This window comes from Hippoglossus hippoglossus, chromosome 16 (assembly GCF_009819705.1).
Source record: "Hippoglossus hippoglossus isolate fHipHip1 chromosome 16, fHipHip1.pri, whole genome shotgun sequence".
NCBI classification, from domain to species: Eukaryota; Metazoa; Chordata; class Actinopteri; order Pleuronectiformes; family Pleuronectidae; genus Hippoglossus; species Hippoglossus hippoglossus.
In genome coordinates, this window is record NC_047166.1 from 10,107,280 (window position 1) to 10,127,610 (window position 20,331).

Below are 20,331 nucleotides of genomic sequence, written 5' to 3' on the forward strand. Positions count from 1 at the left end.
CTGAAGGAAGAATATTTAATTGAATATTGTTATTTTTATTTTTATAGAAAGTAAAATATTGGGCATTTTCTCTTTTTGAAGGTGTGGTCAATTAACACCATTCTAACCCTACGTTTTTCAATTAGAACAAAAGTCATCACATGAATACTGAAATGATATTCAAAGAGAAATATAAAATAAAATAAAAAATAAAAAACACTATTCTGAACACCTCCCCGCTGTAGCTTCCTGTGGGAATATGATCACAGATATGTTTTTCTAGCTTTATGATGATGGAGCTTGGACCATGACAATGCGCGCCATGTGAGTGTGACGTAGGCTGGCGGAGGAGAAAAATACAGACAAGCTGAGGACAGAGGGAGGAAGAAAAGAAGATGTGAGAGTGAGGGAAGAGGGGGATGACGGTGGGCTTGTTCTCAGACGCAGGGATGTGTGCGTGTACCCGGGGAGCCGCTGTGGACTGAGGAGGCACAAAAGAGCATCTCCTCACACACCGTGTTTAATTGCTGGATTAGAGGGAAGGGGGGGAGGAGGAGGAGGGAGGACAACAAGGAGACGCTCTTTATTTATTAGGAGAAGAGCCGAGGAGGAGGAGGACGGGGAGGCAGAGACAGCGTGAGCCCCGGAGACGACACAGACCGTGGCGGCGGCGGTGCAGGCGGAGCAGAGCAGCGGGACGACACCGACGGTCGGCGGCGTCGCTCGGATGCTGTGGTCGCCTCCGCTCCGGACGCGGCGACGATGCGGCCACACTGCTGGATGATGGTGGCGCTGGCGGGGATCATGTCGTACCTCAGCCCGGAGAGAGCGCTCGGAGCCCCGCAGAGGGAAGGTGAGCGGAGTCGGTGGAGGAGGAGGTGGAGGTTGTTTGAAAACCTGTGAGGGATGCTGGAGAAAGGAGGAAGAGGAGGAGGAGGGGGATGTAGTCAGCTATGAAAAGGCCTCTATATATAATATGCCTGAGACATAATGCGATGTGTTATTATTGCAGTGCGAGGCTGGTGGGTGATGGGGAGGGCACCATGTTTGCATGCAGTGATGCAAATATGGGGGGGGGGGGGGATCTTTCTGCTTCGATCCCGGGCCTCACGTCGATGCCATTTAAAAACACAATGTATTATGTGGTCATCAACATTAAAACCCTCGGTCAGTGCGAGATATTGGGTCTATAAATAGCTCCTGGATGTTATTTAGCCTATCAACCACTGCTGGCATCTTTATTCTCCTCAATCTGAATATGCCTCCCCCACCCCCCCCATCCCACAAGATCTGGCAGAGGGCTGTTTGTGTGATGTCTGTGTGTGTGTGTGTGTCTGTGTCTGTGTGTGTCTGTGTGTGTGTGTGTGTGTGTGTGTGTGTGTGTGTGTGTGTGTGTGTGTGTGTGCAGTCATTGTATTGGTGGTGTATTGTTTTGATGAGAGCTGCTGGCACCGGGGCTGCTGCTGCTGCTGCTGGTGGGAAAAGGCCCTGTGTTAGCTTCCTATTTATATGCAGTGTCTTTCTGTCTGGGGAGAGATGAAAGAAGGGCACATGTACTGGAATTGTGCATAAGGAATTTGGAGCCAATGCAATCACGTCGTCTGTGGTGCATGTTTTTTTTAAGTGGACTCCACTGTTTCTGCAGGTGCATCGACAAATGATTCTGATCAGCAAATTAGCTGTGTCCCCCTTTGTTCCCCCTGCTCCAACTTATCTAGAATTTATTGAAATCCGCAATGTGCCAAAATGTTCTCGTTTCACCACCAGCCTGTATACGTTGATACGAAGGTGGTTTGACATGCTGAACACATCCTCACTTACCTTTGCTCAGGGAGCCTGTGTTAAATAGGTGACTCCAATTTCTGTTGCAACTTTTCATAAGCAAGAAAACGAGAATCATGATCAAAATGTCAATAGAAATTAAGCCTGTTCCTCGAATTCACAAACAGAAACATCACCTCTTTGTGTTTTTCTCATATTTTTTAGAGGAATGTTGATCTTCTTCTTTACAATATTTATTAAGCTGGTAAATTATTCAATGTACTTCAAAATTGATGTATGCAGTGTTTACACTATCATGACCTCGTGAATGAATGTATTTTTGGATTTCTATGAAGGACACCGAGATATTTTAAGACAAAGCGAATAAAAAATAGAATAAGTTATTTATGTGCAGGTATGGTTTCAATATCACCACAAAGAAATGTCTGTGATTGTTTTTGTCATTTTTTAAGGGATTTCTTTTTATTATTTACAGTTATTGGGGATTGTAATATTTTGTGTTTCTATTGTTATATATTTCAAATGTGTATAATGCGCTTTGCATAATATCAGTGAGAGCAGCCTTTAAGGGTTTGGAGCTACATGGATCTATTCTGGCAGCCTAAATGCTGTTTTGTTTAAACAGACGCTCCATGTGGTTTAAATATTAGTATCTACGTTCTTGTTAAGTGTGAGCTGGACGCCTCCTGTTTATTTCAAGGTGTTGTTGCTCCTCTCTCTCGTCATTAGCACTGAAATGTTTGTCTGTAGTATTGACATGAAAGCTTCTAGACAACACCTGAAGGGTATTTAACCACCCTGCCCTGCCCCTTTTCTTTTCTACAGATGGTTCACTTCTCACAATCGACCATGTTGAGGTACAAATATCAAATGTCCCGATCCCTCCCTCTCTCACCTGAGTAGTCAACCTTCCTGATTTGAGTCAATCTTTTCCAATTTCCAACCCTTTCCCAATTTAGCGCTCCCGTTTTTTACCTAAATGACAACTCCAGCCAACCCCCCTCCCCTGCTTCTTAACTGTGTTTCCTGAGTGGAATGCCATTTCTGATATCTCCCCCCTCCCCCCATGCTTTTGTCCTTACTGGAATGGTATATTCTCCCACTTTCAAACTTTTAATTCCAGTCTCCATTTTCTTTTACTGATCCAGACAATGTTTTTGATCTTCAGCTCAGTTTCTCTTCCTGCTTTTTTAACCCCCACCCCAAACCCCCTGATGCAAGCTGTCCATTGGGGTCCTCCACTGTGTCCCAAACCTGCTGCTAAGAAAACGCTCCAGTCGTTTCCCCTTCTTAATAAAAAATCTATGTAACAAGAATTTACACTTTTCTGATTCAGTGAAGTTTCTCTTTCTCTTCTCACTGACTCAAACCTAACCCGTTTACCCCTCCCCACCTTACAGAAGCACAGACACCCTGTATTAACTCCTCTCCTCCCTCTTTCTTTCTTCTTCCTGTCGTCCCCTCAGTCTCTCAATCTAGGACTGCATCCCTCTCTCCACCACCCTATGTCGTCATCCTCATCTCTTGCTCTGGGCTGGTCTCTTTCGTCCTATTGCTCCTCACCTGCCTGTGCTGTAAGAAAGGAGTGGGGTTCAATGTAAGTCTTCAACATGTAAGAGATTTATTCACCTCCCTCTGCTTTCTTTTATTTGTCACACCGTCTTGTGCATTCCTGCATGGGTTTTATATAAGCTAGACTAACTTGGTAAACTGATGGAAATAGAAGCAGTCAATGCTTCCTATTTAATGAGGTAGAAATGGTCAATAATCATCTCTCTGACTAATCTTGACTAAGCCTCCATCTTTCCACCCCACAGAGTTGTTGTTGTTTAGCTGGCACACAGGCTGTCATTACTCTGAGGAGCTGTTCTCTCACTGTCTGCCCTTGATACTTACAGCTCAAGTCAACCTTTTTACCTCATTAAGTGAAATGAGACAGAGTGAAAGAGGGTGGTTTATTTTCTATTCTTAATTTTTAACCAGGAGTTTGACAATGCGGACGGGGAGGAGTGCTCCGGAGGGTCCAGCCCCATCCAGGAGGACAGCCTGTCGTCATGTCCCTCCCTCCCCGAGGTTTACACCTTACCAGTCAGAGACAGGTCCACCTGCCCCGCCCTGCAGGAGGGAGCAGGTAACAATTCTCCCGCTCTCTCTCTTGTTTCAGCATGAGTTCATTTTTGTTTTGAAGGATTCGAAGCTGGGATGAGAGCCGGCACTAAAACGCCTTCAGGCTCTGTTGCCTGAATCAGTGAAGTGGATCCATTAAAGGCCTCAAACCGAGTGTTCAACCAGTATCGTCGGCCTCCGTACTCAACATCAGTGAAGTGGAAACTATGATCTGTAGCATCGCTCTGTGTGAGCAGGCGATGTTTGACATTTGTCTGACCTGCAGTGACAGAGTGAGAGATTTGTGGTCACAGATCCCGGAGCTGTGGGATGGTAACGATTAGAGCTCCAACGATTAGCTGATTAATCAAATATTGATCAGCTGAAAAGTAATTGCTTATTTCATTAACAAATTCTTTTATTTCCAGCTTTACAAATTTGAGAATTGGTTGTAAATTAAAAATCTCAAGGTTTTGTTCTGTTGGTCGAACAAAACAAGATGTTAAATGACGTTACCCTCAGCGGTAAGAGATTGTCATCGCCATTGTTCCCTGTCCTCTGATGTTTTATATAATTAGCAATTTATAAGTGATTTGATAAAATAATTGGATGATGGGAATAGATTGTTGTCTGAGGGAACGCTTTGTGTCTGTCAGTGTTTGCTATTTTGCAGCACATTGCAAAAATGTGTGGTCTGTTATTTAGTGTGAGCTGTGCCTATGAGCTTTCCTCAGTGCATCAGTTTTTAAAGCAGTTTTTTCCCCTGTTGTGTGATATTATATGATAAAAGAACATCACTTGCTGACGGCTGCATGACCCTGATCTTTTTTTATTTCTCTTCTTCTTTGCAGACTCTAAGTCTAAGTGCTTCAAAAGACACACTTTAAACTACCTTCAGGAAATAGGAAATGGCTGGTTTGGAAAGGTAAGATGATCGCCTCTCACAATCCGATCATTTCAGTTTGAGCCTCGTCATACTGTGGATTTTCTTTTTTCTTACACACAGTGTGCTATGTTTAATTTAATACTGGAGACAGACCAGGTCAAGTCAGAGTCAAAATAGCTCTTTTACTGCTGATCTCCTCCTGGGCATTCTTCCATGTTATAGTCCATTGATCTCTCCTAGGTGATCCTGGCTGAAGTGCTGTGTGACTGCAGCTCCTCTCAGGCTGTGGTGAAGGAGCTGCGTGTCAGTGCCAGCCCTCTGGAGCAGAGGAAGTTCTTGGCTGAGTCCGAGCCGTACAGGTGGGAGAAACTGCTGAAAGTCAAACTAACCATTTTTGGGCCTGAAAGTCAGACAGTAACCTTTGTTCAAGAGGAACCACTGAGCCCCAAGTGACGACTGTGGAATAATGGTAACCATAGTTTAAGATTAGCACAAGTAAAGGGTCATCAGCTTGGGCTAAATATAATTGGGTTTGTCAACAACTGTGACTCCTGTGATCACCCATAAGTGGAGAATGCTTTATTAACAGATACCAAATTAGAATATAACCAAACACGTGTAATGAAATGAAATGAAATATAAAATGTCCTTATAGCTGCATACAACAGCATTATTTTTACTTATATCTTAATAATAGTTGATTAAATGTTTATATACTGACACCTAGTGTTACCATATCAAAAAAATCCCATATCAGCGAAGCCAACAAGTCATTTAACAGAGAAAAGACACATTTTATTGTTTGTAAATTCACATTTTATTAGTAAGAAAAAGATGTGCTATCAACTACTATAAGACTCACTTTACTCACTGATGAATGGAGCACACAATATCTAGTTTGAATTAATGTAATTGGTCTCAGGACAGACAGGACAACAAACCACATAATATCTAAAAATAGTTGTGTGTTATTTGTATATATATCGGTAATGTTCCTGCAGGTAGATGAAACGCAAGTAACCTATTCAAAGACTCAGAATCTGAGGATAATTCTGGCTGTCACCACCCTCCTCTACACACACACACACGCACACACACACACACACACACACACACACACACACACACACACACACACACACACACACACACACACACAGAGGGAGAGAGAGGGTGAGAGAGAGAACATTCAAGGACAGGCCTGTCTGTTCTTTTTCTCTACTCAAAACCAGCGAGTACCATACCAACTGAAACACAAACTGAATAATACAATCACAAGGAGTCAGTTTCACACACGTTCTATCTGTCTTGTTTATCTCTAACTGCCCTTTAAATCCATGTGTCCATCTCTCTCTGGTTTCTCTTTCTCCCGACAGGAGCCTTAAACATCCCAACATCCTTCAGTGTTTGGGGCAGTGCAGTGAGAACATCCCTTTCCTCCTGGTTATGGAGTTCTGTCAGCTGGTAAATACAAATCAGACCATTTATAACGATATGATAATATACATTGTAGTACACTGTTTAGGACAAAGGGAAAAGGTGAAACTGAACATACAGGGGATTGACAAAATAATATATGTGCTCGAAAAGCAGCTAAAAGTCCATCACATTTCAAACACTGCAGGAGAGGTGGGTCATGTTGAACAGAATATAATATCTACCAAATTTGATTATTCTTTTGTTTTGTTTTGGATTTTTGTGACCCTGCATATTCGTACACAAATAATATGGCAGATTTGGAGTCCTATTAATTGTAACATTTTGGGGGAAAAAGTGCCAATGACCAGACTGCTTTTATAACAAATGCTGTTAATTAGCATGCAAGCTGTTATATTCAGCCTTTCTTGCAGTTTGTAATCAGGCTTTAACTGCATCAAACATGAAGTTGTTTTTAATGAGAGCTTTACTTTGTTTATCCCTTGTTTTCATTTCAGTAGCATTTCTGTATATTACTGCTGCATTAGAACTGTAGGTGTCCCAGTGACTATGAAATCTTTGCATCAAGATGGTCAGTTTGTTTTCCCTCCATTAGCTGCCCTAATCACTGGCTGATTAAGAAAACCATGTGAGTGGACTCTCAGGCCAAACCAAGACACAAGCAGATCAATGACAGCAACACAGTGAGAGAAGCCAAACCACACTGATGTCCCCATACATGGCCATTACCCTCTTTGACAAGGTCTCTGATGGTTCTCTCCTCACAGATTTTTTCATCCGTTTATAAAGTCCTCATTTTATTTCCTTGCCCTTCCTGAAGCACAAATGACTAATACAAAGTCTGCCAGCTCATTACCTATTCCCCTGCTGCTTCTCTCTCTCTCTATGATGGAAAGTACCTAAATGAGGACGTGTTTCATGCAGAAGTCACAAATATCCCCGTTGCCTGCAGGTTTGATCTCTTGCAGCAGGAGAAAGAACACAAACACTTGGCAAACTCGCTGACTGCCGATATGGCATTATCTCATATTCTACTAAAGTCTACATACATTCCAGTTGCTGCATTATTATCGTGTTAATGTCCAAACAGGGTGACCTGAAGAGGTATCTGCGAGCCCAGCGCAAGTCAGATGGGATGACTCCAGACTTGCCGACTCGGGATTTGCTGACTCTTCAGAGAATGGCTTTTGAGATCACCTCGGGCCTGCTGCATCTCCACGATAACAACTACATCCACAGGTCAGCTGGGGCTTCAGCGCCATGCATTATTCAGCTCAGTTCAATTATCACAACCATAGTCTTTAAACAAGATTGCATGTCTCGTTTAGTTAGAGACAGGGAGTGTGGTTCTCTGATTAATGTGGTTTGGTGGTTGTGTTCTCGTCCTGCAGTGATTTGGCTTTAAGAAACTGTCTGCTGTCCTCCGACCTCACTGTGAGGATAGGCGACTACGGCCTTTCACACAACCATTATAAGGTATGTGGATGTGTGCTTCTGATCCTAAACCACGCACTGTTATTCCTCTTTGTTGTTGTGTCTGAGGTAATGTATTCTAAGTAATTCTGCTGTGTGTTTGTGCAGGAGGACTATTACCTAACTCCAGACAAGCTATGGATCCCACTGCGCTGGATTGCTCCTGAGCTGCTGGAGGAATACAGAGGATCTCTTATCGTTACTGACCAGACCAAGACCAGCAATGTGTGGTAGGTTTCCCGTGTGATCCTGCTCCTTTATCGTCTGTAATTAAATACTAAACTTAAAGCAAAAGTACTATTAAATAGACAAAAAGAATAACTGTAAAAGAATAAGCCTTAAATCTCTTGATACACATGCAGTTGAACCCATTGTAAGGACAACATGTTTTGAACATTGAATGTAGCGTAAATTGTGCGAGTGTATTGTGTGCAGATAATCAGAAAATGCTCTTTGTTGAGTGTTGTTTGCAGTTTCAAAATGTAAAACTCTTCTGAATCTCACATCGAAGTGAAGTGAAAATAAAGAGACAAAGGCAGCTGATTGGAAAATGCTCTCCAACAACTCATTCCACAGATAATTAAGCCTTCTGTTTAAAAATCAGTGTGACCTCAATGCTGCTGAAGCAGAGTCTGGATTTCCGTCAGTGTGTCAGCAGTCTTCTTGTTATAGCCAGGCCCAGAAATACCAAAGGGAGTGATGAAAAAGCAAAGGCCCAAACTGGACTGAACCCTCATGCTCTGATATTACAGACTCCACTTTAATGTGTTTTATTAAAGAGCATTGACTTATGTTTTGAAGAAGATATAAATGATCTTGTTCCCTCTTCAGACAATTTCCCTTTAATAATGTATTCACATACATAGTAGCTTTACACAAATCTTTTCTTACTATGCTTTCAATCTTGTCTGTTGGGAAGCCAGAGCTCTGTGTGAATATGGTGTTGCAGTACAAGCATTACATAACCAAATCCTAAGAGGCCTGTGAACATTAGTCTCACTGTCTCTTCATCTTTTACTCTTCCAGGTCGCTGGGCGTGGTGATATGGGAGCTCTTTGAATTTGGCTCCCAGCCCCACAGACACCTAAGTGATGAAGAGGTGCTCACCTTCGTTATTCGGGAGAGACAGATCACGCTGGCCCAGCCCAGACTCAAACTCTCCCACGCAGACTACTGGTCAGTGCACTTATTCACAGAAAGAATTGTGCAGAAATGATTATTTATTAATGATTATTATTAATCGAAGGCAAAAATACCCTAATTGTGTCTCTCGTAACTTGCCTCCTGTGTTTGCTCCTGTCTGCAGGTATGAGATCATGCAGTCCTGCTGGCTACCTCCATCTCAGCGTCCATCTGTAGCTGAGATATTCCTCCTCCTCTCCTCCCTCCTGGCCGCAGAGCGAGGAATGTCCAGGGGGAGTGTCGGGGAAGAGGATGAAGAGGACGAGGAGTATGAGGAGGGCAGGGGAAGGAGAGGCGAGAGCGAGGAGTCGTTTGAAAGACGCTGGGACTTACTTCGACCACCTGCCTTCCAGACTGCAGCAAGCGAGCGGCAAAGGGAGAGACTGTACGGCAGGGAAGACAGAGACAACTCCTACCCCCTGCTGGACCCGGTGGGGAACTGTATCACCCCGTCCTCGTCTGAATTGGACGACATCCTGACGGTGACGGAAACTAGCAAAGGATTGAACTTTGAGTATTTCTGGGAGAAGGCTCATGCCAGACGAGGCTACAAACCACTTCCTCCTCCTCAGCCAATCCCTACTGTGAATAATAACCACAGACAGTCTTTGGACACTCCCACTGTGGTCCCGGTTATTAGCGCTCGCAGTCCCTCCCTCGCCAGTGAGTACTACATTAGGTTAGAGGAGCACACTCCCCAGGACAGGTCGCCAACTCTTAAAGGGATGACACAGTCCTCTTTCCGCTCCGACTCGATTTGCCCTGGAGACGTGGAGCTGGTGGAGATTCGCAGTGGGTTGCTGGGTAAAGAACGCATCCTGTATTGTTCCTCTGACAAGTGTGGGAAGGGGCTGCAGACGGTCAGATCCAGCGAGGTTCAGCTCCAGGTGCCTAACACAGGTGTGGCAGAGTTCAGAGACACTTCCAGCAGAGTGACTGACTTCTCAGTGGTCGATTTAGGGGACGACGAAGAGGAGGAGTACAAGAAGAGCAGTGAGGGAGATAAGAAATCCTCATGTTCCCAAGCCCCAGTCCTCCCTCCCAAACCTCGCTCTATGTCCATGTCATCAGCCAATCACCTTCACTCACGCCCCCTTCCCGCCCCTCCGCTCGGATACAGAGGACTGCCTCACTACAGCATTACCGGTAAAATCGAGACAGACCCCCATCACATGAGCAGCTGTCCACCTTCTACTTTTGATCACTTTGGGCTCCATCGGTCCAGACAGACTCTACCCCCATCCCCGTCCCTCTCCCCGTCCCTCCCCCCGTCCAGCCATCCAATTTACCCTCAGCCTCCTCAAATGTGTCCTCCTCCTCTCCCTCCCCACTCCAAACCACAAAGAAGCTGCCCCAGCTACAATGAATTTTACTCCAGATACAGTAAGCCGCAGATGCAGAGATGCAATAGAGACCCACTATCCTGTGACTTGTCACATAGAGAGAGTGTCACCAGACATGCAGCATCGTTGCACAACTCCAAGGAGGCTTCTCATACACGTGCAAAAGCCTTCGATTCCCCTGTTCGTCGAGAAAACCCTTTGCGTCCTATTTATCGCAATCTACCCCGCCCCCAGACTGAACGCCAGTCTTCGTCCAGCCCCACCTACTCAGACGAGGATGACTCTCCCTTCATGTCTCCTGAGAGACCCAGCCCTGCGACGACTGTCCCCCACTCCAGCCTGTCTGAAGACGCAGACCCAGCCATTTCCGACCTCTTCTACAGGGGAATGAAAAGGACGCAGTCTCGGCTCGACACTATCCTCCCCGCCATTTGGAAAGAAGATGCTGAACTTCAGGCCGAACGTGTAGCCGCAGCGAAAAAATCCCCTATGCATCTGTTTCTGACAGAAATATCCACTGTGACAGAGTCCAACGAGTCCAAGTCCGAGGCTCCATGGGAGGGAGCGAAAGAGGAGAAAAGAGATGGAGAGGGATGGGGGAACTTTGTCTTGCCCAACAGAGGGATGCGACGTTCCCAGTCTCTGATTACAGAGCTGGGCTCAGTGGGGCAGTCGTGGGGGCAAGAGAAACATATCCACCAGACAGGAGCTGAGGAGGAATATACAGTTACTAAAGAATCACTTCAGAGGGAACTTTTCCTCACAGAGATCGACACAGGGAGGATGGAAGCAGATGTGGAGGAAGGATCAAGCAGTGACCCAGTAAAATACCTCTATCCTGCAGGATCCAGATTACGGCCATTTGTCTGCCCTCCAGGCTTTCCCTCATGCACTGAGGCTGAGGAGGCGTATTCAAAGGGTATACGCAGGTCTCGTTCTCTACTCTCTGAGATCACCATCAGCAAGCAGGAGTCGGATCTACAGCAGACTGAGAAGGAGCCACGGAGAACTGAAATGACCAGGGAGGAGTTCATGAAGGAGATCCAGTCGGCAGAGACATTTTTGACCGAAATAATATCAAGACAAAACGCTGCAGCAAACAGGAAGGAGGCCGAACCCGCTTCCTCTCCTACTCCACTATCACCTGAATATGAGTCCATATGCATTGACCCAAACTCCACACAGACCATTAGTTTTCAGTCAGAGAGCTCCATGCGAAGCAAAGGCAAAGATGAAGTGCAAACTGAGGCCATCTATGCCCAAGTGACCAAGCGTGCTAAAAAAAGCGAGATAAAAGTTTCCATCAGACCTGAGATCCCAATCCTTCACATAGGATCTAACAAACAGAATCTCAAACTGGACAGCGATGCTGGAAACGATGCCGACCACTGCCAATCTGGTGAGTTTGTGTTTTCAGAAATCATGCCCAAAAACGGTTTACTGCACAACCAGACGCTTGCATGTCAGAAGGAGGAGGAGTGTGTGGATGGCCCTGCTTTACCCGCCAGAGGAGAGCAAACAGATCCCCCAGAGGAATCTTCTCTGGAGTCCTCTGAGAATGTTAAAGAATCCAACACTGTGATACTGCGTGGGAACCAATCGCTTTTTACACATGAGGCAAATACTCAAAAGGCTGCTGTTGTAGGGAACGGTGAGATAGTGATGGAAGACCTACGGGCCATTAGTCCTGAGGGAGGAGATCAAATATGTGGAAAGACTGAAACCCCGTCACATGATCCTGAGAAAGAAGAGAACCACACTGATAACATTTCTGCAGCAGCTGATTTGGAGAACTCAAATAATGTGAGTTCTCAAAATGACGACGAAAGCTTTGTAAAGACAAAGACAGAAAATTTACTTCACTTCGATGATCGCGGCCCAGAAAAATACTGTCAAAAGGCGGCCTCTCCTGCCGCCACTCCAACCACTCCAGACTGGGACCCCTCCTCTGATGTCTCACTCGTCACCTCCACAGACTCGGTCCTGTCACCTATGACTTCCAGCTCGGCCGACTGCCTCACACCTAGTGACTCATGGACGGGAGTAGTGGGAAGCAGTGGGTGGCGAGCGCTGGGAAATGAAACACCTCATCGAGACTCTGCCTATTTCTCAGACAGCGACTGGGAGGGTGACGGGACGAACAGGAGGAGCAGCGATGGACTCAACGCCTCAAGGCCGAGCAGCGGTCGAGGAGGAGATCGGGGAATACTGACAGGGATTGAGGAGAAAACTGAGGAGGAGGGAGAGTTTTGGGAAAAGAGTCCTTTAAGAACTGGAACTGGAAAAACTGTCATGACGTGTGAAGAGAAGGGTATCACAATTAAAAATACAGAAAATTGCTTCTCTAATTTAGCTGATGACAAAGATATTCTTAGCAAAGGGCTGCAGTCAACACAGAGAGACGATTCTGGCATTTTCCACGACGACAGCAAAATGTCAACATTGCTGCGTGACGATCCCCAGGCCAAGGACTGCGTTGACCTTATTGACAAGTTGTTCCCTAAATTAGACGATGAGCCACTGAAAGGGCTGCCACACAGTAGTGTAGACAGCCACTACACAGATGGCATCGTCTCCCAGATAACAGATTGCAGATACCAGGACTCTGAAGATAACGATTCCAAGAGCCTCACTGAGACAGACGTTGTGATCAAGTCTGTATCTGGTCAATCCAAAGACTGCATGTTAAGATCAAGCATCAAAGATGACACAGGTGTTTCAGAGATAGATGTTGATCTCTCTGCACTGAATTCCCTCAAACATGGAAGTGACACTGTGGAAAATGGAGAGTCCAGAATATCTCAACTGTACAGCATTACAAGCAGTAACGCCGTACTCGCGGATGAAACGCAGTCAGTGGTTGAGCCAAGTGATGATGGGAAGTCTGACAGTGATAAAGCGAGTGAACTGAGGTGGGATCAGGGGGATGATGAAGACCCGGAGAGACGTGAAGAAAGGCCTGGTGTCGACCACAATGAGCTGGGCCTGAGAAACCTCTGCTTCTCAAACAGCACTGAGGAAAAGAAGACGTCTACAGAGACGGAGAAACAGCTGGCTGCTGCAGAGATGAGTAACGCCATGAAGGAAAAGTCGCCCCTGAAAGGACGAGCAAGTGGCGGTGACTCTCCTAACGATGCGGATACAGATTCCTGCGAGGGCCTGGATGTAAAATCTAAAGAGTTATGGAGTGCTCTGGAGGACGATGAAGAAAGATCAGGCTCTGACGTGGTCAGAGGAGAGTTCGACTGCCACCGTTTCTCACAGTCGGGGGACTTGCGCTTGTGGCCCGATGAAAATGACCAGTGGGCGTCTCCGGAGAAGAGGTGCCAAGATATGGAGCTCAGAGCTGAATTCTTCTCTGGCTTCAGTAATAAAGCATGGGAGGTGGGGGAGAGGATCGTGGTGGGTCAGGAGTTTTGGGAGACTGAGGAAAACGATGAACTTGCAGAAAGTGAACCTCACCCGGCTGTCCAGGAGGGTTGTGAAGAAACGTGGAACGATGAAACACAAGGACTGACCTCTAATCTCAGCCTGAAGGAAGACATTGACCCGGAAGACAAAGAAAACCAGCCGGCTTCCCAATCAGTACACATACAACAGGACGAAAATATTGAGGATCTTGGAGAAATTGACAGTTTTAACAAGGAGCTGAAAGGAGAAATCTCAGATATTGAAGTGGAGAATATAGAAATCCCCGAGCAGGAGACCTCAGAGGAAAGAGAGAGGCAGATTTTATCATGCACAGAGACGGTCGAGTACGGGGAAGGTCGGCTAGACTCCACGGAGAGAGAGGAGAATCACAATTTTAACAGTTGGCCTCAGAATCACCTCAGCGAGATCCAAACGGAGGAGCAGGCATCAGCTGAGCATGGTGACCAGGAAACTGGTTCTAATGTCGATGACTACTTAAGTCACACTCAGAATAACAGCGCCAATATATCAATTTGCATCACAGAAGCTCCTCATGTGAACTTTGCAGACCTGGAAAATGAAGAATCAGGTTTAGAATCAGAGGCTGAAATGAGACCACAGCCGTCTGGCGAGTACATAGAAGATAGACTTATCTTCATGAACACAGAGGAGGATTACAGAGACATTCAGTCAAATCCCATCTCTTCTCCCTGTGACCTTGACTCACAGGAGGAGATAGATCCACAGGTTGATAATTTCAGCTCCGTCGATTTTCCAAGTCCTCCACCGAGCATAGACCTTGATGTGCAAGATGATAAATTGGAAAGTTTGGACGACTCGTTTCCTAGTCCACCGCTATCTGTTATCGAGGCAGAGGACTTCATTACTCACATTAATCTAGACGACTTTATTGCCAGCACTGACATTGAGCCATATATTTCCCCACCTCACAACACAGATGTCTCACAGCCTCCTCTGCAAGAATCCCCCCCTGCTACAACTCAGAGTAAAGGGATCTTGGCCAACCTGAACCTGCCCTCTGTGCATATAACAATGCATGATGACAGCGACTTTACATCCAACAGTGAAAGTCAGGAGGAACATAATGACCTCTCCCAGAAAACATCACCCACCACCCCCACTGTACCCCAAGCTCCTCTCAACAATCTCCCAGAACTATTGATTTCTGAGTGGAAAGATTTGGACGAAGAGCCCCTGGAGGATTTTGAAAAACTGGAGCAGTTGTGCTGCATATCTGGGGACGAGGAGGACGCTCTGGGGGAGCTTTTCTTGGGGAACCTGGAGCTCCTGGAATCTTTGAAGAAATCCCCTGATCAGAAAAGTGGCAGCTCCGGGGATCAGGATACAAGTGAGGAGATTTGCGGCTCGTCTCCTCCCGGGGAGAGCAGGGTGGATTTGAAGGAGGATGGCGTCTCCAATAACCTTGATAATCTGGGGGAGTCTGCACCACCCATGATCCTGGATTCACAGGAGGTGAGCAATGACGAGCTGAGATCCTCAGTCCAGACATCTGACGTCAAAGACCAGGGATCTCTGTCCAAGATGACGACGAAGAACGGCCTAATGATGCAGGCGAGTATTTTATCTTGTGAGTAAAGTTTGCCCTTTTTATTATTCAGACTTTATTCACCCGTCTCTGTTGTTTTGTTTTGTTGCTTTAGGTGTGTGAGGAGAGGCTGCAGTTCTCCCTCTGTGAAAATGTGAAAACAAATGTGCTTTGGGGAGCGACTGTGAAAGACACTGTAACGCTGCGGCCGTGGGGAGAACAAATCTCAGAGAGCAGCAGGCTGGTCACTGTGAAAGAGCAGCAAGACGATGAAAGGTAAGACGAAGGTTTAACTTGGAGATCTTACCCTTAATATCTTAGTTTATATTTAAAGGGTTGGTTCATGCAAATGGAAAACACAAAAATACAGATTTTCCTTTTTACTTCTCGTAGTAATGAGTCTTTTTCTGTATCTACACTTGAGTCCTGAAATCTTTTGGGGAAAAAAATTCTGTTTTTGCATGTACTTTTTTAGACTTTTTTAGACTTTAAGGGCTTCATAGTAATTTGGCCACACAGGTATTTATTTATGCTTTTATTTGTTTTAAGATATCTCTACCTGATCGTTATTTATGATGTAAAGAAAACAATCTACATTGCAGTGTCAGTATCAGCATCTCTGTTACTGTCAGTCATCTACAAAACACTCTGCGAATAGGTTTGATTTTGTTCTGTTAATTTAAATAAAAACTATAGACATTGATGTCTCTTAACTGTATTTTTTTCATGCTGCAAGCTCTACACATACAATTACATTCACCTCCATTGTCCTGAGGTTGCAGCAAAACCCACAGAGACAATGAAACCCAAAACCTAATGCATGCCTGAATATCACCAGCGCTGTTTATAGACATGCTCTTGTTTTTAGTATTTTGATCAATTGACCCCATTTTAAATTAATATTTCTGTTGTTGCTGTTGTTGTAGTCAAGAGGAGCAGGAAACTGTTCCCAGCTTTCAACCCGACATCGACGAACATGAAGAACCTAAAGAAGAGCCGCTCACTGTGATTGAACAACCTGAGGTTCCAACACCTCAGCCCACTGCAAACCTGGCAATGAAAGGTACCTTCATATCGCATTGTTTGTTAGAAATAACTAAATACAAATTCAATATACATAAATCACTTTTTATTATGTACTGTGTGATGCTTTGAGTTCATTAGTCGAACATATATAGTACATCTCAGTAGTTTATTTTTAGAATAACAGAAAGTAGAATCAATTATTCCTCCTCAAGGAATTTTTTATTTTCATTGTGTCAAATTTTGTTCAGATTTTCACAAAAATGTTTTAACAATATAAAGTGAAGAAAGAACACTATTTTCATTGTGTTTGTATGACACAGAACAAACGAAAACCATGCAGACAAAGAAAAAAAAGAAGAGCACAACAAATAAATATGTGCCAAACAAATGCAAAGGTGATAATGATAATACTTTTCATCTATAAAACGTGACTGTATTTCATTAAATTTTCCCTTGTGACCTTGAAATTAAAAATATATTGGTACTAATTCAAATTAAGTTTTACTTAATTGCTTATCTAATCTAAGTATGGACTGATGTTTACTTCCAGTTAGGTGAGCGTATTGTATTTAATATCTCTTCCATTCTCTCATTTTCACAGCAAAACTCGCTCGTCTGTCTCTCGCCCTCCCTCCTCTCGCTCTGACTCTCCCCCTCACCCCCACCGGTAAAGGAGGATTTGGGGATGGGCCGATTGGAAACAGGATTGGAAGGCGGAGAGGTCTGTCGTCAGGGAGCGACCCTGACGACGATGAGGAGGATGAACCGGAGGACGAAAGCTCCCGGAGGGTGATCGTCGTCACAGAAACGGACGTGGACAAACGTGTTGGGCTGAGGAGTCTGCTGAAGTCCCCCAAGGAGCCGATGGACAGAGAGAGGGACAGAGGACGAAATGTGTCCTTTTTTGATGATGTCACAATCTATCTTTTTGATCAGGTATTTCTCATAAATTTCAAACAAAATATACAAATGATATTAGATTTTATCAAAGCAAGTCTGACTTTTTCTGTTTCATTGCAACAGGAAACCCCAACAAATGAGTTGAGCTCTTCAGCACCCACGAGTCCAGCCGGCGTTTCTGTCAAAAGCAACAAGTTGGATTTTCATGGTAAATTCTAAATCCTCTCATGCGTCTGATGAATAGATGGTAAATAAAGATGGACGACACGTCTTCTTTTGGCTTCACTTTTGGGAGCTGTCATGTCATCCATCTTCATCCACAGTCTATCTATGTTATGATGAGAGGCAGCAAGGCCCTAGGAGTCTGTGAGTCAGTCCACAACTTTCAATGATTCATCTAAAAAGAAGTAAAAATTTCAGTTTGTCCAGTTCTTTGATTTATGGACAAATACCTGCAAAACTAATGTGACTACAACTGGCCTCAGCCTTCCTGTTCATATTAGCCCATGTTAACATATTACCTTGTTAAACTAAGATGGTAAATATGGTAAACCTTACATCAGCATGTTAGCCTGGTTGCTATGATCATTTAAGCACTTAGCACTGAGCACTGTGTCACAGAGCAACCGGCATAGCTGTAGACTTCAGTTTTTTCAACTATAAAGAAAATGTGCATTAGGCTGAAATATGTTTTCTCATTGTTTCCACCTTGATCTTCAGAATGATGTAATAAAATCTGACAGGCTCTAACTCATGAAGTCACTGAAATGGAAAAACCCCTCAGTTCAACCATCTTCTTTCCAAACGTGCAGCCAGGATTAATCTTCTGTAATCATCCCCCTCGACTCTGTGACACGAGCTGGGACATAAATCCTGCCATCAACAATGCAGCCCTAAGCTGTGTTTTTCCCAACACAGTTTCATTTGCTGTCTCGACTTTTCACTTTCCATTTTTAAACATCATCACCTCATTCACAGAATAATGAAAGTTTGGGCTCAGAATTTCATTCAGGCTCCGCACATACAGAAACGTAGAAACACCAGAATTAAATGCTTTAATGATCTTTTGTAGTCTTGAAAGAAGAGGCTGTGTTCCCTTTTTAACTGGAAACCATTGTGATTTTCCTAAACTGCTTTATATTAATAGATGCAGATAAATGTTTTTCTTTCGTCCATGTATTTGGTTTGGCATTAACTCTTTATCCATGTCACAGACAGATTATGAGACAATGGGCCACTGGGCACAGACGTGTAAAGTCCCCCTACCATAAATAGAGCTGAAAGAGAAACAAAACAACATTGTTTGTAGTTGTTGAGTTCAGTAATAGTCTGCAGTAAAACCTGGAGTTCTGGTTTTCCGTTATTTACTGCAGAACTAGTTAGAGTGAATCTTTTGTTCCATGTTTTCTTTTGTTTACATCAACTACAATGTAACTCCACTGGTGACAGGGCAGTTGTAGATTTGGGTAATGTGTTAGTGTTAGTGTTACTCTGGTAGTATTTAATGTAGCCTCAAACACAGATGAGGGTCTAACAGTGGTCTGGTAACCTCATATTATTTCTCTGCAGATTTATTTTCATTTTCAAACTTGTAGTCTTCAAACCCAGTGGACAATGTGACACCACTTCAATTAATCAGACTTGACACAGCTTCCTCTGGAGCCACAAAAAGATTTTATAAATTTTTCTTTCACATGTGTTTGATTTTGTTTTTCTTTCATCAGGGCCAAACATCAAAAGCAAAGATTCAAAGAGGAAAGAGGATTTATCATTAAAACCAAGGTCGCCTGTGGGGGCCAATCCAGTGACATCATCGCGCTTCACAGTCAGCCCTGCTAACGACCCCCACTTGGTGTAATGTTAGGTGTCGTCGTGGGGACCTTCAGAGCTGAACCCTCTCGGACTGGCCAGTGAATTAACCACAACAACCAGCCATTCGCCCAGAGGCTATTTTTTTATTGAATCGGCAACTGAAAGAAAGAGACTCCCGTTCTTGAGGCTGGACACATTCCAGGTTTTACCAGCAACAGGATTTTGTATGACAGGGGCTGCTGTGCTCCTGCCTGCCATTGTTTACAGAGTTTATTCCGAGCCTTTGGCTACAAGAAGTCTTTGCAAAAGGCAGCATATGCTAAGAGAAGAGGAGCCTGGAGCTTTGTAAAATCTGAAACTGATTTGACAGCTATGCAGTGGGAGTCTTGCTGTGTACCAGCTTACCTTCTCTTTTATGCTTCATTCTGTTGTATTATTCCCCAGATGTGCGGGGAGTGCACTTTCTTTAGTCATTCATCTGTCTATGTAAACGGTTGGATTCCAGTCCTCTCTTTATTAAACAAGTTGTTTGTTGCAGTCAGTCAGTTGTTCTTGTAGGCAGCAGTTTAAATCCGAAATCGCTTTTCTCCTCGATTTGAGAATACTCATTTACATTTGTACAAATACCATAATACAAGTGTATACAGTATCATTTTAGAGCTGTTTACTTTTAGATGTATTCTTAGACTGCACGGAAAATCAAACAAGCTATGTTTCTTAAAATGTTTAGTTCTAAAAAGGTTTATCTTCTATTATTTATTATTCTGTATTTATTTATTTTATTTTTATCCTTTTTATGTAAAGCCAGTTTCCATGCAATATTTTATTTATTTGATTATTTATTTACTTGTTTACTTATTTATTATTCAATTTATTTATTTGCTTTGGTGCAATTAACATATATTAACCTAACTGTAATTTGTTTGGGACAGAATGCATCTAGGTTATATCCTCTGTAAGATCTTCATGACATATAAATCGAAAATATTTTCCCAAACGTATTAATTGCTAAAAGAAGTATTTTGTATAATTTAACTTGTTAATATATGCTCATCTGTATGGAACTACGTCCTGTAATGTTTGATTCTTTTCCTATGTCTATGGATTTTTAGCTGTCTCGTCATTCTTTTACCTCGTTTAAAGACAGTTAATGTAGCTTAGCATGAAAAATGGAAGCCATCTGTTTGTGTATCTGTTAATTTATGCCATTTTCTACTAATAAGAGTCCATCATGCAGTCGAGGTCCATTAGTCCATTTGTTTAGTCTGTTTAAATGTTGGTTTAAAACCTGTATTGTTTCAAGAATGGTTTTCAAGGGGTAATGTATAAACAAGGGGAAATAAAAACCACAAAAATGTGAACCTCTTATCGAACTGTTTCATGACAATAAATCTCTTTGTTTTGTTATTGGATCCACCGTTTTTGTT

The 20,331-nt window shown here is 43.8% G+C and overlaps 1 protein-coding gene across 3 annotated transcripts; it reads left to right on the forward strand.

Moving 5' to 3' along the window:
- The first annotated feature begins 315 nt into the window (after positions 1–315).
- si:dkey-40m6.8 lies at positions 316–20,316 on the forward strand. Of its 3 annotated transcripts, none has more exons than XM_034610258.1 (17): positions 316–832; positions 3,228–3,373; positions 3,745–3,892; positions 4,719–4,792; positions 4,994–5,112; positions 6,130–6,217; positions 7,281–7,429; positions 7,582–7,666; positions 7,772–7,893; positions 8,690–8,839; positions 8,970–15,192; positions 15,282–15,442; positions 16,093–16,229; positions 16,513–16,587; positions 16,794–17,128; positions 17,216–17,300; positions 18,817–20,316. In XM_034610258.1, the coding sequence occupies exons 1-17, from the start codon at positions 742–744 to the stop codon at positions 18,948–18,950; spliced, it is 8,322 nt and encodes a 2,773-aa protein (XP_034466149.1). In that variant the 5' UTR covers positions 316–741; the 3' UTR covers positions 18,951–20,316. The 3 variants fall into 3 exon arrangements, with proteins under 3 accessions (XP_034466149.1, XP_034466150.1, XP_034466151.1); XM_034610259.1 differs by having other exon boundaries at positions 3,228–3,358; XM_034610260.1 differs by lacking the exon at positions 16,513–16,587.
- Positions 20,317–20,331: the final 15 nt, after the last annotated feature.